This window comes from Parasteatoda tepidariorum, chromosome 4 (genome assembly GCF_043381705.1).
Source record: "Parasteatoda tepidariorum isolate YZ-2023 chromosome 4, CAS_Ptep_4.0, whole genome shotgun sequence".
Taxonomy (NCBI): domain Eukaryota; kingdom Metazoa; phylum Arthropoda; class Arachnida; order Araneae; family Theridiidae; genus Parasteatoda; species Parasteatoda tepidariorum.
The window spans coordinates 27,602,957-27,619,695 of record NC_092207.1 but is presented as its reverse complement, the minus strand read 5'-3'; the positions used below and the strand labels follow the sequence as shown (position 1 = coordinate 27,619,695).

The window sequence follows — 16,739 nt, the reverse complement described above, 5'->3', positions numbered from 1 at the left end:
TTGACTTTTTTTCTTTATTTATACTTTTTTTCATATACCTATTTACGTTACTTTCAATACTTACTTTTTAAATAAAATTTTTAAATTGAACTAATATTTATAAAAAAGATTGCTGTAAGAGTATACATAAACATGTAATTAATTCTTGTTCTATCTTACACCATATGTCATAATGAATTTTTTTTTACTTTTATATGGCATTTGAACTTAAATACAATATTGTTTACAAATTTAAAACTTAAAAAAATTACGAAAATACTTAAAAATTTCAATTTAACGAAGACAATAAGAACAATTTATAGTTTTTATTTCCTTTATCCTTTATTTTCATGCAAATTTTTGTTTTCTGTTCAAATTCTCCCATTAATTCACATTATGATTTAGAAATCAGAATCATTTTTTCATGTATTACAATTCATTGCGTGCATCAAAAACATAAAAATACAAGCACAAAAAGCTACTAATTCCTATAATAACGCTAAAAGCACTCATGCTGTAATTTTAATGAATGCCATTTGTTATTGTCGTTGAAGCTCCTTGAAAAAAATTTCCGCTTGACTTAGAATATGGAAAATGAAAGATAATATTAGACAAAGCTTGAGAGAAAGTATAAATGGAAAAGTTCTGGAAATTGTCGGATTTATTATTTCAAGATGCATCTCAACAAAATATTTTTCGTGTCCACATTTGCTTGCTTCCTGTCCAATGTGCTTTCATTCTGTCATATACAATATTTAAAGGCTGATATTATTCCGGAAATATTTCATCTGATGCCAGAATATACAATTAAGGTATTCAAATTTTTTCATTTTAATATTTGTATTATTTGCAACAAGTTAACAGGCTTAACTTAGCATCTTTATCCTAGTATGGCTTACACTCATTTTTTTTCATATTCGTAAATTAAACTTTAACGTGTTAAACATGTATGATTGGGGTTCACCCCAGTATAGAGAAATTCGTAGCAAAATGTTCGACATGAAATCATACGCATGGACGACAAATTTGTCGCCTTGAAATATGTTTGGAATTTACAAAATAGTAAGGAAAAATAGTTTTTTGGATCGAATTCATTGCATTTAAACAAAAATTTCTGAAATTAAATGTTGAAATTTCATATATACAGGTTGTGCTGTGCTTTGCATTCATGTTCTGACAGTATAGTTGTTCATTAATAAATAATATTTATTGCTCTTATAGAATTGACTTAATTTAAAATTTTATAGTTTTAAGATAATTAATTCTTTATATAATTTTTGTTCGTTCTTACTTTGTCTGTTTTCCTCATTTATTTACTTATTTGGTTTATGAATTTTAATCTCTATATTGAATCTATTTGTTAATATTATTTTACATTTTTTCAGTTAGTTTTAAAAAATACTAATCATTATTCATTATGGGGTAATGAACTTTAGTTTGCTTTAGATTAAATAATTTGTGATGCGTACCATAACATAATTGGGAAGTTTGATTTTTTTCATAAGAGTTTGTCTACCATATTAAGTTTTTTGACCACTAAAAAATACTTAAGTGGTCCTATAAAACCACTAAATTTTCATTGCTGATATTAAGAAAAGATAAAAGGGGATAAAAAAAGAACTTGCATATTCAATATTCATATTATTTCACAAAGGATTCTCAGGGATGTCAACACTTAATATGTATTTTTTTTAATTCTTGTGAAAATTAAGTAAAAAAAATATACATATTAGGGGGAAAAAGTAGACATATCGCTGGCAAACAACTCCCTACCGCAATATAACTAATCAATACAATAAAATGCTGTAATAAAAAGCGTTAAACTCTGTTTGATTGTCTTATAAAACTTTTTGGAGTATCGAAAACTGCTGGAAGGAAAAACTTATAACTCCTCTCTGTTTCCTCCGGCAGTCAAATAGGTTTCGACGTTTACAGTTCCGTATTTTTTAGCAGTGATTTATTAGCAGTGTTGACATAAAATATCCTCAGTGATAGACGCATCATGGGTTAGAGTCCCCTTGCCATCAGGCTAAATGTGAAAGGTTTTAGTGGTTTTCCTCTCCATGTAACTCAAATGCGAGTTAGTTCCACCAAAAAGTCCTCGACAAAAGCAAATTTCCCCCAATACTTGATCCAGGAGCTCCCTCTTAAATTACAAGACTAATTCTAGGCTAGGTTCAAAATTACAAGGCTATGGAGTTGAACATCAGTAGTCGCAAACCCGAAAATTGGGTCGGCTGTTCAACGACGGTTATAAAATAAAATAAGACAGTCTTTATGACCCTAATGTGAATACCTTTTATCCTTGCCATTTGATTTTGTAAATTTGTGTGTATAAGGTGTTAATAAATGACTCCTCATGTTGTATTTCAATGTTAAAGAAATCCCTTCCCTCCAGGGGGTATATGGAGAGATTTGACTATCGTTGCGGTGCTATTGCCCTCCCCCAGAATAAGAGGCTCTGGCACCCAGCACGCCCGCTCAGTCAAGGCCCTGAGAAAACCTAACCGAGACGTCAATTGAAATCAGAAATATAATTTATGCACCAAATATTTTTCAAATTTACTGTAACATTGGTATGATCAATATAAAAATTTAAAATCAGTATCTAAATGGTTTCTAGATGACAATTGTTGCTTAACATTTAGGGTAATTGTAATATACATATAACAAACATCTTCATATCACTTAATAAATAAGATTAAGGCGTACAATATTCGCAGAACTACTTCGATAATTATGGTAGTAGTTCGCTGAGAATCACATGATTCCAACTTTCTCACAAAACAGGTTAGTGAGTAGCAGTTTGAGAAGTTAAAGCTCCCTTTGTTATATATATTTGCTAATACTTTTCAAAAATGAAGTAAAAATACACACATTAGAAGCAGCATTTAAGATAGAATGTTTCAGAAACGCTCTCGGAATCTGTCGAATCATTAGTGAGAAAGGAGTGCTGAAAATCATTAAAAGCAATTTGAATTTCCTTGGTACAACTTGGAGGTATTTAATAATCACTAATATTGGCTTTTTAATTTTTCTGTAGAAAATTTACAGGTTTTAACGTTTTCAGTTCCGCCTTCACCAGTATTTGTAGTATTTTGATGCGTATGTTTCCCTGGCTTAAAAATTAATATAAGACCCCGATTGTGTATGCTTTTTGACAAAGTCTAAACAGGTGTCTTTAAAAAAGACACGTGTTTAGATCAGTTGTAATAAAACAGTTTTCAAATTTAGTTGTTTAATGTTAACACTTAGATACTATTTTTTTATTTAATGCTTAAATTATGAGGTTTTAAATATCACATTTTAAATTGCACCGCATTATAAATGGCTAATCACATAACTACGTAATAAATTGTACCTCAAATTGCTGAAGCAGGCAAATATTTTTTTCCCTTCATTTTTATGATTTTTGATAAGATATTACGTAAGTGTTACACTCAAATTAAGTTAATACACAAATTACTAGTCATTTTCCAATAACAAGGCGATTATTAATACTCAATTTATACGAACTTTATTATTACTACACTGAACTTTATTTAAAATTAATTGGCATTTTTTAATAAATTGTATAAATTAAATATTAGCAATGAGCTAAGTTTTCCATTTATATTTTAAGTGTTCTGTAATGAATAAACTTAATATATTATTATCCTTACCAAAATAATATCAAAAAACCAAAGTATTGAAAAGGTTAAATAGAGAAAAAAGCTTTATCAAAATTTGGCGAATAATGATCGAGAACTTCTATTAAAAATATTGAAATCAATCTTTTTATCAAGGAAAATGGCAACAGTAGAGAGGTGATCTTTTAGTTTCCAAAAATATTTTTGTTGTTATTAATTTATTTTTTAAAAAATATCTTTAAAAGGTTGCTAGAAATGAATAATTATGGAAGGATATAATTTATTAGGTGTGTTATGGTCACTATGAAGTAAACTGTGGTGCAGATGTCAACATAAATAGAACACAGGAAGAGCCATCTCTTTTTTGGAGAAGTAGCAATAGCAATATACTTTATACTCTTTTAATGATTGGTGAGTATCTTTTCTAAAATCTATTCCCCCACATATAAAAAAAGGTAATATAATTAATAAAAATGATATTCAAATCAATTTAATTTTAGTTTATTAGGATGGAAGATTTCAGACTTTAAATAATTTAATTACCCTTATAATATACAGGGCATTCCAGAATCGTCATTCTTCTTTTCTCTCTAAAAAGAAAGTTGCGAGTTATGATACTTCTTTTATCTCACCTTTCTAACTAGTGTTGAAAGCATTTTTTTTCTAAATTAAATATTTATCTGTGACCTTAATTGTATAAAAAAAAAATTTCGTTTGGGACAAGGATTTTAAAATACGTATTTAGAGCAGTCTGTGCGTAACACTGTGCATAAGATGTTTGGTTCCAAAATCAAAAAAGATTTCTAAAAAATCATCTATTATTTATCCATTTGAAATTCAAATTGAATGAAAATTTTATGACTAACGTTAAATTGCTATAACTCCTAAACGAATAAGTTTCTTTCGCAAGGTATTCTATTAACCCCTTCCTTTTCGCTCCCGTGAAAATGACGGGGTGAGGTTTCGCCCTCTATTTCTCGCTCCCGTTATATTTCCGGGCTGGAGTGCTCAGTAGTAACTCGCCAATATGAATAAAACTAATTCATTTCTTTTATTTCTCATTTTACACACCAGAAGGCAGTTCCAGGATATTTTTAAAGTAACTGTAGATAGTTAGTTTATTTTAAACTAGATGTCAGCACTAATCAAATAGCTCTAATAAAAAATAGGCACTTTTATGACCGTTTTCCTGAAAATTAACCGATCGTTAAGGGGTTAAGAACGATCTTGATACATATTTTAGTGAATTATTTAAATAAGGGAGAAAAAAACTGCTATTTAGGAGTGATGGCAAACGAATCATTAATGAAAACAGAAAAAGCTGTTAGATTGCCAGAGGAAGAAGAAAAATGTTGAAAGACCATTATTATGAACACCTTTGAGTTAAACTACGCAATGAAACTACTTCTGACTCTTTTCATCTCAACTTCCCAGCAGGTAAGTCATCAGATTACCAACAATAACAGATTACCTGATTACCAACAATAATTTAACTTCTTCATCGCTAAAATGTTAATTTACGACACCTTAGTGTGCTTACTTTTTGGTTGTGCTCTTACAATAATTCTTAAAATGTATTTTTAGAGAGGTAATTACGGTGGTATTGTGCTAGCTGTACAAATATTCTTTAGAAGAACCTGCCTTGTTTTATGACATAACACTACATGCATTAAGGGATAAAAATATTGTGTGGCATACTATAAATGAAATTTGTATTTTTTCAATTCTAAAACTTATTTTTAAGTTTTTTTAATTTTTAAAAAAAAATTTCCTTACGTATTTAAATGCAATTTTTCAAATAAAATTTTGCATTTTTTTTAAAATTATAATATTTACTTTTAAGATATTTATATATTTTTTTAAATTAAAGTTTTTACCCATTTTAATAAATTTTTAAAATTCTAATATTTATTTTGTAAGATATTTGTTTTCGTTAAATACATTTTTGCACTGAAATTCATTTTTTTTAAAAATTGTAATGCTTATTTTTTTAAGATCCTGATGCTCCTTATCCCCAGAACCCAACTCTGCAGAATTATCTTCATTGGATAATAGTAAACATACCAGGGAACAACATCAAAGATGGGGATTTAATAGCAGACTATGTTGCTCCCAATCCACCACGTGATTCGAGTATGTATGTTCGAAGCCTCTTTTAAAACAAGATTTGGAATAACTTATTTAAATTAACAATTTTTCCACCAAAAACACTTGTTTAAGTTGTATAAATATAAAAATTAAAGCTCATATTAAAGTTGTAATTTTATTTGTTAATAAAATATTTGTAAAATAAGCTATGAATAATGATATCAGTAAATGATTTTTACTTAGAAATTAGAGGAACGTTTAAAATGATATTAAGTACATTTTTGTTAAAAATAATAACTTAAAATATAAGGTAAAAAATATTTTTTTTACAATACTGCCTACATCTCAAAAAGTTGATATATAGTATACAAGTAGTACAAATAGTATACAAATAGTATATAAGGTATAAAAGGCGCACAAGATTTATAAGCAATACGAGGTACAAATAATATACACAATTTTCCGAAATCTCCAACATTAATATTTATTTTTAGAATTTTTAAGAAATATGAAGACAAAAAATAAGTAATCAATATTTAAGCGAACAAACAATGAAAACCCCGGTGAAATTCGGCAAAACATTTATGAGAAGAAAAAGGTATTGAAAATACACTGGTGGACAAAATTAAAACATCAGAATTATACACAGCTTCAATGGGCTAATGTTCTCTTCACCGATGAGTCCAGATTCAGTCTACAACCTGATTCTGGACGGTTATTGATTTGGAGGGAACCTGAAACCCGATACCATCCCAGCAACATTATCGAAAGGGACCATTATGCTGGTGGAGGACTCATGGTTTTGGGCAGGAATCATGCAAGATACCCGCACACCGCTCCATGTGTTTGACAATGGTTCCGTGAATGCCCAGAGGTACAGGCAGGAAATCCTAGAGCCCCGTGTGCGTCTTTTCCTGCCCTGTTGGCCCTGAGTTCATTTTTATGGACGACAATACGCGACCACATAGGACTCTCATGGTTGATGAGTATCTGGAAAGCGAGGATATTCAACGAATGGATTGGCCAGCCAAATCCCCTGACCTGAATCCTATTGAACATGCTTGGGATGCTCTTGGGAGAGCTATTGTGATGCGCCAACCTCCCCCTAGAACCATTCTGGAGTTAAAAATTGCTCTGGTGGAAGAATGGGAGGGTCTTCTACAAGTCCTCTTTAACTCCCTTATTAACAGCATGCATACTCGTTGTGCATGCCGTCTGTCTGTCAGAGGTGACCATGCACCATACTAGAGGCAACACACACTGTTCAAGCCTCACTTTTATTGTCATCTTTTATCCTTAAGTTCAGACTACATTGGATTTATTGGCAGTAGGTCTTGCCAGTGAATGGCACTTTCATTTTTGTTTTGCATACTTTATAATGGAATAAGCTATATCCTTACCAAATTTCATTTATTTATATTCAGTATTTTTTTAGATATTTGGGAAAATGTCTTCCATCTCTTAATTTTGTCCACCAGTGTATAAAAACCTTTTTAATTGCCTGACGAAACATGAAAGTAATTTAATATTCAATTTTCGACTCCTAAATATTTCCTGGGACAATCAAACAAATTCTAACATATTTACCTGCCTTTCTTTCACATTTTATCTCTTTTTATTATTAACTCACAACCCTTCATGCCCCTAAGATATTTTTGCAGTAATAATTTATAAGGATTCCAAATATGAATATTAAGAGTGGCGATTACGAAACTTCCTGCACTTTTTGTAAATTTATATATAAATTTTTTTTCTTATTTTTTGCACGAAAGTTTAGCATGTACCGCCAGTGTAAGACATTTTTTAATAAAATATGAATGCTCGAAAATATACATCGAGATCTCTTTTTCTTCCAGATCGACATCGATACATATTTGTAGTTTACAAACAGGACTGTCGTCTTCCAGCACAAAAATGGAGTCAAGGAAATGAAAATTTCAACCTAGACAAGTATCTTCAAACTCAGAATTTGTCACCATATCCACACGCTATGAATTTCTTCTTTGTACAAAAATAATAAACATTCTTATTCTAAAAGATGAATGATTTGAACATCTGGGTGATTCTTTTTAAACATGACAATTCGGACCAAAAAATTTCTTCAAATTTAAAGTCTTCAAAATAATCTAATTTTTTTTTTTGTATGCTTCTTTAGTTACATCTATTAATATCTTACAGACAGCAGTGTAGTCTATTGACATTTGCTCGAGAAAAAAAAAATAAAATAGAAATTCACCAAATCTTGAATGCCAGGAAATTGACATATTGGCTTAGAAGTTTAAAAAACAGTCATTTTAAGCCTTTATGTTAGATGGACAATAAATTGCTTAAATTAGTTCTTTTTATCCACTGTAGAAAGAATCTTTTTTTTTTGTTGCTGATATGTACAAAATAAAATTGTGTATAATAATCAATCATTAAATAAATAAATAACTTTGATTACATCCAACCATATTACAATCATGCGTAAACTTGGTATTAGGTTAATATTTGCTTTTCCTCCTTACAGTATTAGCAGTTAAAAAAAAATTTGGTAACAATTCAATGTCCTGAAATTCGTAAGCCAGGATAATGACAAATTCGCCATTTTATAGCATATAACTTAACTATAATTTAATATTTTGGTCTAAGACGTTTACATTCTGCAGAAAACAACAGGATTTCTTAAAATAACTCTATGTATAATCAATGTATTATAATCTGTAAATCTATGTATTTTATGTTATTAATGATTTCAAGAGGCCAGGAAAATGACAGCATAAAAACCTACTCACCTTGAAAAATTTTTTGAAATAGATTTTGAACCAGAAAATTGGTTCTTTATTCATGCAACAAGACATGTTCATATAGGAGGGTATGTAATCAATCTATTGACATTAGATATTGATTGCTGCCTCTATCTATTTTGGTTATAAACCATTAAATAAAAGTAGCCAGGAAAATGACAGATTCTTTTGGGACAAACATATTATTGACAGAAAAAATTATTTTAAAAAACGAAGTTTTTGTAAATAATACCGTCTACCTATATTATAGAAATGCTTACACCGGTTGAGATAAAAAAAAATTGACATTGAAAAATTTATGGGAAGTTTTGTTGCTAGTTATTAGTGGAAACATTGTTTGGGACATGCCAGGAAAATGACATTTTGTAGTTCAATTAAATTTTTTAACTGTACAAAACAGTCAATGCTAGTGCAAAGTCATTTTAAAATGCAAGCAGAAATGCAATTTATTAATTTTTTTTAAAAAAAGTTCTTTTAGTATTATAGTATTAGATCTTGGAGCAAGGTACAGTGAATTGTCATATTTCGTGAGAATCACCCATCTATTCTATAAAGATGAATGAATTTGAACATCTATTCTATAAAGATGAATGAATTTGAACATCTATTATTTAAAGATGAATGAATTTGAACATCTATTCTATAACGACGAATGAATTTAAACATCTATTCTATAAAATTGAATGAATTTGAACATTTATTCTATAAAAATGAATGAATTTGAACATCTATCCTATAAAGATGAATGATAATTAGGCGAAGCTGAGATTATACCGGGTAACTAAGATTCAGAGCCTGATGGAGCTATGCTATTACATATAAACACTGTCCGATTTGACCAAGATATTCATTGTTTAGCTGTATGCAATATATCATTCTCGAAATGTTATAGATGTGCTACTTTTTATAAAAAAAATTTCTAAAAAAAATCAGGTCACCCAAAAATTACCCCGCTAGTGGAGTAAGTTATGTTAGCTGTACAGGAAATTTAGAATACTAGAATTTAAGTGAAAAAGTAGCAGACATTTATATTTTATATGAAACTTTAAGAAAATTATGAATGTAATTTATATGTAATGAAGTCAAGATCGTACTCAGGAGGTGTGGGAAAGAGGTCCCAAGAGAAACAGAGGTCCTAGTGTCACAGACTCCTGATGGTCCGATCGAAATTCCTCACGAAAAAAATAGTGCTTTTTAATTAGTTTTTTTTAAGAACATTACAGAAAACTCCTTTAATAATTACATAAAACTATAATTTTGTATAAATACTCTTCAAAAGTTCAGCAAAATATGAAAAATATTATCATAAAATACATCTCTTATACTTTCTCTCTTTAAAGTAAAACATTTCACTATTATCGTCTGCCAATTTCATCCGTTTTATTATTTTTTTCCCGCAGATGATTAATTTCAACGTAAATACTTAAAAACATCAGCGACCTCTCTTAGACAAAAATATTTAACTTAAAACATCTTTTGTTTCGAATCAAAGTTATAAAGCTGAGTTGAGCAAACACCACTAACAAGAAGCAAAACAGAATAAATAAAAAGAATTTGCATAAATTAAAGTAAAGCAAAGGCTTTAGATTATTCTGCATCTCCTGCACTTTTACGTGGCGGCAATTTTATGTATTGAAAAATAGAAAATTAATATTATTTGCGGGTGGGATAGAGAGTATTGGTTTGCTGTAACTGCAGCTAGAGGGGAGTTGTAAATTTTTTTTTTTTCATTTTGAATTTGACTACTGATAGTTAATCAATGATTAAGAAAACTTAAGAAAATTAAATATTTTAAAATATTCCAGTTCATTTTAAAAAAACCAATTTACTTCGTTTTTTCCCATTAATGGTATTTATTCGATTTTTTAAAGCATAATATAAAATTCAAGTTAATTTTTTTTGAAACCTAACACTTAATATTAAATAAAATGTTTATAATAATATCGTTTGATTTCGCAGTTAAATTCTATTGCCAGCAGAAGTGATTGAGGAATAGTTTTCGAACTAGAATCATGCAGTGAAAAGGAAAATAATACTCGTAGTTGTTAAAGTTTAGAAAAAAAAGCATAAATAATAATTTAATATTTCGATTTTTTTTAAGTAAATTATTATAGGGGAAAGAAACGGTTAAAGCTGGTCCTAGAAACTTTTTCTTTTCATTTCTTAAAAAAAATCTGTGAATAAAATTGCTTTAATTTTATTTGAAGGATAAAATGGCTTTTTAGCTCCAAACATAAAAACTATTTAATGTAAAGTCCTAGTAAAGACTAAATACTGTATTTTTTAATTATTATTTTGCTAAAATTCGGTTTTATTCGAACTAGTTGGATGCCATTATATAAATTTTTATTACGCTTGAGTTAGTAATAAAATTTTATAATTTTTAAAATTTTAATATAAATGCCGAAATTTCAGATTTGGCAACATCGAATTTCTCTCTCCAGAGGGAAAATAAAGAGATTATGAATTTTGCTACATTTGACAACCAATTCAAGTGCGAGTATATAAATTAAAGAACTCGAGGGAGATAAATAAAATTTTCTATAACAATAGATAAATAGTCATTATTTAAAGCGAAAAAGAGAGGATCGAATTCGCGAAAAAATAACTTTCGTACAAATTGGAAATTCGAAAAGAACTCGTGTTTAGTTGATACACAAATTTCACCCTTTCCTCACGCCAAATTCCACCTCTATAATTGCATTTCAGTGATCTGTGGTAGGGTAAACTAACCAGTGAAGGAACACTTAAGCTTCGCTTGCCTTTTAAAAAATCATATAAATTTCACAATTCGTAATTTCAGTTAAATGACAGTGTCAACATATTTGCTACTAATTGCAAATTATGTAAAAAAAATTGTAGAGAACTTACATAATATTTTTTTAAAGTTTTGGAGGTTCAAATAACAAGTAGTAAGAAGACCAAGTGAAGGAACAGCTCTTACCAGTGAATGAACACCCAGTAAAGGAACACTTAATTTTGGTTATTTTTTAATGCTCTTTATGAATTTATAAGCCATACAAATATTTAAAAACAAGCCTATTCTTGAAATTATAACGTATAAATACTTGGAAAATTTTAACTTTTTTTGTAATCATGAATTCAAAATTAAAGTGTCAACATATTAACACATACTGTTCATTCACTGGGAAATCTATGCCCAGTAAAGGAACATACCTGTTCCCTCACTGGTTAGAAGTTGTCTTTCGTATTTTTGACATACTTTTCATGCGGAACATCACTAAAGGTACAAGAAAATTAAAGTTCATCTTTCATTTTCATTAACTTAGAAAAAAAACCAGTAAAGGAACACCTGTTCCTTCACTGGTTTTTCATCGTTTGGTGATCCAGTGAATAAACACCCCCTTATCTCAGTACTTTATTATGCTATGATGCTTAAAAAAAATAAAACGTAACTTCAATAACTATATTTTGAATTCTCTTTTTCACAGTGAAAAAAATAAAACTATTACATGCAATTATTCCACTTCAAACATATAAATACAAACACTCACCTTATAATTTTTTCAAAGAAACAAGGTGTTGCAGAGATAATAACAAATTCAAAAAATTTTCCAGCGAAGTCTATTTGACCAGTTAATCCAAAACATTGCTAGATGACTTCCTATTGTTTGGCAGTAAGCTATTGTTACCAATCATTCGAAAGAAAAGCTTTCTAACTAAAGAAAATATTTTTTTAATAACAATTTGGGTAAATATTTTTCATAATTTTATTCAATGATGCTTAGAATAAATATCATTCATAGACAATTAGGATAAGTATTTTTTCATCAATGATTAAGATAAATAATATTCATGGATGAATCTTGATCATAGATTGATGTTTAAGAGGCCTTTTTTTTCTTTTAACACATTTCAACTGTTAAATGTTATTTTCGCTTATGACATGATACTCGTCTTTCACAAATACAAACGTATAAAAATATATTAATTAACTTTATCTTTTCGAATAGATAGGTAGGTATTTTTTTTACGTCACACCAGAGCTGCACAATGAACCATTGGCTACGGTCTGGGAAATATCCCTGAGGATGATCTGAAGACATGCCATTGCAATTTTAATCCTCTGCAGAAGGGATGGGTCCCCTGTTTTTGGTAACCAGACGTCGTGCACGTGAAGTCGAGCACTTTACGGTAGGACAGTTTGTCGAGAACCGATACCACGCACCCTCGGTCCCTACGCAGCCTGATCAAAGTGGTCACCCACCCGATTTCTGACAGCAACCAGTGATGCTTAACTTCAGTGTTCTACTGGGAACCGTGTCTTTATGATCAGTCCCTTTTCGAATAGAAACAGAGGTCTATAAGAGATTAACTCGGACTCAGGATTTTTTCAGTGGCTATAAACATCACTTAGTAACATAATAAGGAGTCACGATGAATAAGTGGTTAAGACACTGAGCTGATGTAGCGAAAAGATAGGGTTTGATCTCTAGTGGGTGCTTGAAATAAGCTTAGCTTGCTTTATCGTAAGAGTTTGTCAGTATGTATCCAAAATTATTTACCCAAATCAAAAAAGTTGAGTACCCACCATTTAAACTCTTTTACTTAAAGGAAATTTAATAAAAATATAATTTCTAATAATTACAAAAAAACTTCATCTAATTTAGAAATGGTACAAAAAAAGCTTTGAATTATAAAGTTTTGCAAGATCTGATTAGAATTTTTTTTTACAGTGCAAGAGCTTTTAATAATGTCATTTAGAAGTTTTTTCGTGCAGATGTGTTCAAACCCTTCACTTTTCTATTAGCAGATCTATATAAACAAGTTTTCACAGATTTTTTGTTAGTGTTAAAAATTAAATATCCTCATGTGAGACCCAAGTAATCCAGATTAGCTTAATATTAAACATTTTAGCTTAATGTCAATACGTTTTATCTAAAATTTCGTAAAAATTAGTTGATTCATTGTCCTTTTTCATAAAAATATAATTTCCTAAACTTTTATTGTTACTGCCCTGTGAGGTTAATATTTTATTCTTATTGTTACGTTTTCTTTCCTTTTAATTGCTTGCAGACAACAATACTTCAGAGAATTTGATAAAACTTTTAAATTTAGTACATTGTTATAATGGTTCTTAAAACATTGTTGCTAAAAACATGCCTTTGTTGTTCACACCAACAATATAACAGAAAATATTAATTCCTCATTCTTATTTGAACTTTTATAAGTGAATAACGTCTTTTTTGACAAGTGACTTATAATTTGTGAAAATGAGTGAATTATTTCGTTTTGCTGTGCTTAATCACTGGCAAAAAGAGTTGAAAAGGAATCCAAGGCCTTATCGTAAATATAAAAACAATTTATTTTATAGTTTTCTTAAGTTAAAGATAAATTTCTAAACCTGACCAAATCTCTCAACTGGGATCCATCTAAGAATGTTTGGAGATAAACAGGATTTGGTGATAAATAATGTTAGATGTCTATATTGTTTTGTGTGAGACAACCACTAATTTCTATAATTTATAAAATTATTTCGTAAAAATGGCTTAATTTATTCTTATTAAAAATAATTTAAATTCAATTCCATTAAATTAGCAAAATTCTTTGGCAAACGGCAAGCAGAAGTTTTAAAATGAATTGAAAATCTTCAAATTGATATAGAAAAGGAAAACATGAAATATATCTGTAGTTTCATTGCTTAAAAAAAGTTTTCACGTTATCCTTATTTTTAAATCACTGAAATTGAACAGTTATGATAATTCTTAAGCGAATGGCACATGAAATTGTAGTTCGTTTACCAGGAGTTGGCACTTGGCTCCGCCTTCACACGTGGATCCGACGATACTATTTCGCTATTTTTGAGAGAAGGAAGTGAACAATCCTGAGCAAGACTGCTTTTTGGCGATCGTATTACAAAAATATTTATTTCGCAATCTTTACGTGTATTTTTTTAACATTAAATATTTCATAAATTTGATGATATTTCTTTCTTTTTAGAGTATTGTTTGTCCACAAAAGGCCTTTAAAAAAAAAAAAAAAAAAAAAGACAGAAAAATAGTGTATTTTTTGCCCAGTTTAAAAAACTCTTTGATAGCAGTAAAAATTTATATTTTTGAGTACAATAACACGATAAGCAGAGAAAAAAATAATTGAACTTTATGCAATGAATTCTTTTTTTATATATATAATTCAACTCAACAGTATAATTAAGTGAATTGTATCATATTATATCTAGCAAAATAATTTTTTTTTTTCGTATCAGACTTTGGTGCCATTATTTGCCAAGTCTAGCAACGTAGTAAATATCATCAAACTTTGCAGGGCAATCGAAATTTTTAAGTATTTTTGAATACATGCCAGGTTGGTCATATAAGTTTAAATTGCATAGCTCAGTAACTTTGAGGAATACGATTTTCGACCCATTGTTTTCTGGTAAACGCATTAAAAAGAAAATCAAAGTAAAACCAAGCTTGCAATTCCTTGAAAAATATTTTAAGAAAAAGAAACTTATTGTAATTTCTCTGATTTCACACATAACATCAGTTATTTCCGAAAGTCTTTTGTTTTTCAATAAGAAGTTTTGACTTATAAGAATTTCTCGAATTTTCTAAAAATAGTGATTTTCATGTTGTTGTTTTTAAAAAAATTACAATTTAAAAAATAATGAAGTGTCGTGAATGAAGTGTCATACATCACAATGGTATATTGTGAAGTTTTCTGTGTTTATTCTAAGAAACACATAACATATTTTAAAATATTTGGTCGAAAGGGAGAATAAAAAAAATTGCCGCGAAAACAAAAATCTCAGAGCTTATTTCAGATAAATGCTTCTCAACTTTTAGTACCTATAATCACTTACTAATGGTATTAAATATTAATTCTATTCGTTGCGTTCAAATATCGAACACGCTATTAATTTTCTATAGTTTATTTAAGGGTATTTTAAGGTTTACAAAATTATACAATTACAAATTATTATTTCTAAACAAAATTAAACATTTCAAATCGGGAAAGTAAATACTGTTGCTTGTACTTTCATATAAAAAAATTTTGCTTTTGAATAAAATATTATAAATACCTTACTCAGCGTCTTAATTCACTCTTTTTTCAGATTCTTTTTAACTTGAAATAATTAAATATTAACTTAAAATTATAATTTTCTTTAATCATTTTAACAATTCATTCTGTTTCTAGCAACAATTCTAAAATGCAAAACTATCTAAAAAGATTAATCGCAATCTATAATAATTATTTTCTTTATAAAATTAATTTGATTGATCTATAACTATTATTAAGGATATACAGTTACTAAATGTTTATCAATCGTAAAATTTTTTTAAACCACATTTGAAATAAAATTTAAATTCAATCAAGAACAAGGTAAACTGAAATTTAATTGATAATCTATTTTTAGCTCCTGGATTCTTTGCTGAGGACAGCAGTAGTAGTTCATCTGAAACAGATGGGTAAGTACATGATTTAAAATGTGAAATGATGTGATAGCTTTTAGGAAAAATGGTATAGTTTGAAAGTAATCAAAACATAAATACGAAGTAAAAAATCCTTCTCAATAGACTCGCGGTCAAATTATTTGAAATCCGAAACATTAGCATAAATTAAATTATCCAATGTTAACATAAAGAAATATTAACATAACGAAATGTTAACTTAAAACAATCGGATTGATGTATAGCTTTGTGATTTTTCTCAATTTCATATCCAATTTCATAAATGGTGCCTTAATAATTTTCATCAATTTTATGCTTGGATTATACAGGTTAATTTAGACCGGTAAATAAGAACATACATTAATTTTAATTTTCAACATTTAGGGAGACCGAATTTAAAACTGGAATAACTTAATTCAATACTATTCGTATTTAGCATTCTGAGTCTTTATATAACTACTGATTAAAAGTCAAAATTCTATCTTATACTTACTGAGATGTTATTTTCCTATATTTTTCCTGTATTCCTACTTAGTTTGGTAGTTAGATGTCATTTCCTACCTAGATCTTTTTTACCCATTAATTTTTTTTTTTAATTTTTACACAGAAGTTAAAAAAAATAATGGTTGATCTACATAATTTTGCCTAATTTTGGTTTATAAAAAGCATCTCTCTAATTTAAAATACTACCTGAATAAAAAAAAGGTTCATAATGAAACTTGAAATGTAGAACATTTAATTTTTAAATGACTTATTATGAAAGCTTTCATTTTTTCCCAACTTTTACCTCAATTTTTTTTTTTTTTTTTTTTTTTTTTTTTTTTTTTTTTTTTTTTTTTTTTTTT

At 28.6% G+C, this 16,739-nt stretch overlaps 1 protein-coding gene across 1 annotated transcript; it reads left to right on the top strand.

Moving 5' to 3' along the window:
- Positions 1 to 568: 568 nt before the first annotated feature.
- Positions 569 to 7,733, top strand: LOC107453547 (protein D2-like). Its single transcript, XM_016070413.3, has 4 exons — positions 569 to 791; positions 3,896 to 4,019; positions 5,604 to 5,741; positions 7,553 to 7,733. The coding sequence occupies exons 1-4, from the start codon at positions 654 to 656 to the stop codon at positions 7,711 to 7,713; spliced, it is 561 nt and encodes a 186-aa protein (XP_015925899.1). The 5' UTR covers positions 569 to 653; the 3' UTR covers positions 7,714 to 7,733.
- The last annotated feature ends 9,006 nt before the right edge of the window (positions 7,734 to 16,739 follow it).

What these genes read in the sequence shown, in the direction of transcription:
- LOC107453547 (XM_016070413.3), top strand. Translation starts at nt 654, where the DNA reads ATGCATCTCAACAAAATATTTTTCGTGTCCACATTTGCTTGCTTCCTG. An exon ending in TGCCAGAATATACAATTAAG is followed by an intron (nt 792 to 3,895) that starts GTATTCAAATTT and finishes ATAATTTATTAG; the next exon opens with GTGTGTTATGGTCACTATGA. An exon ending in CAATCCACCACGTGATTCGA is followed by an intron (nt 5,742 to 7,552) that starts GTATGTATGTTC and finishes TTTTTCTTCCAG; the next exon opens with ATCGACATCGATACATATTT.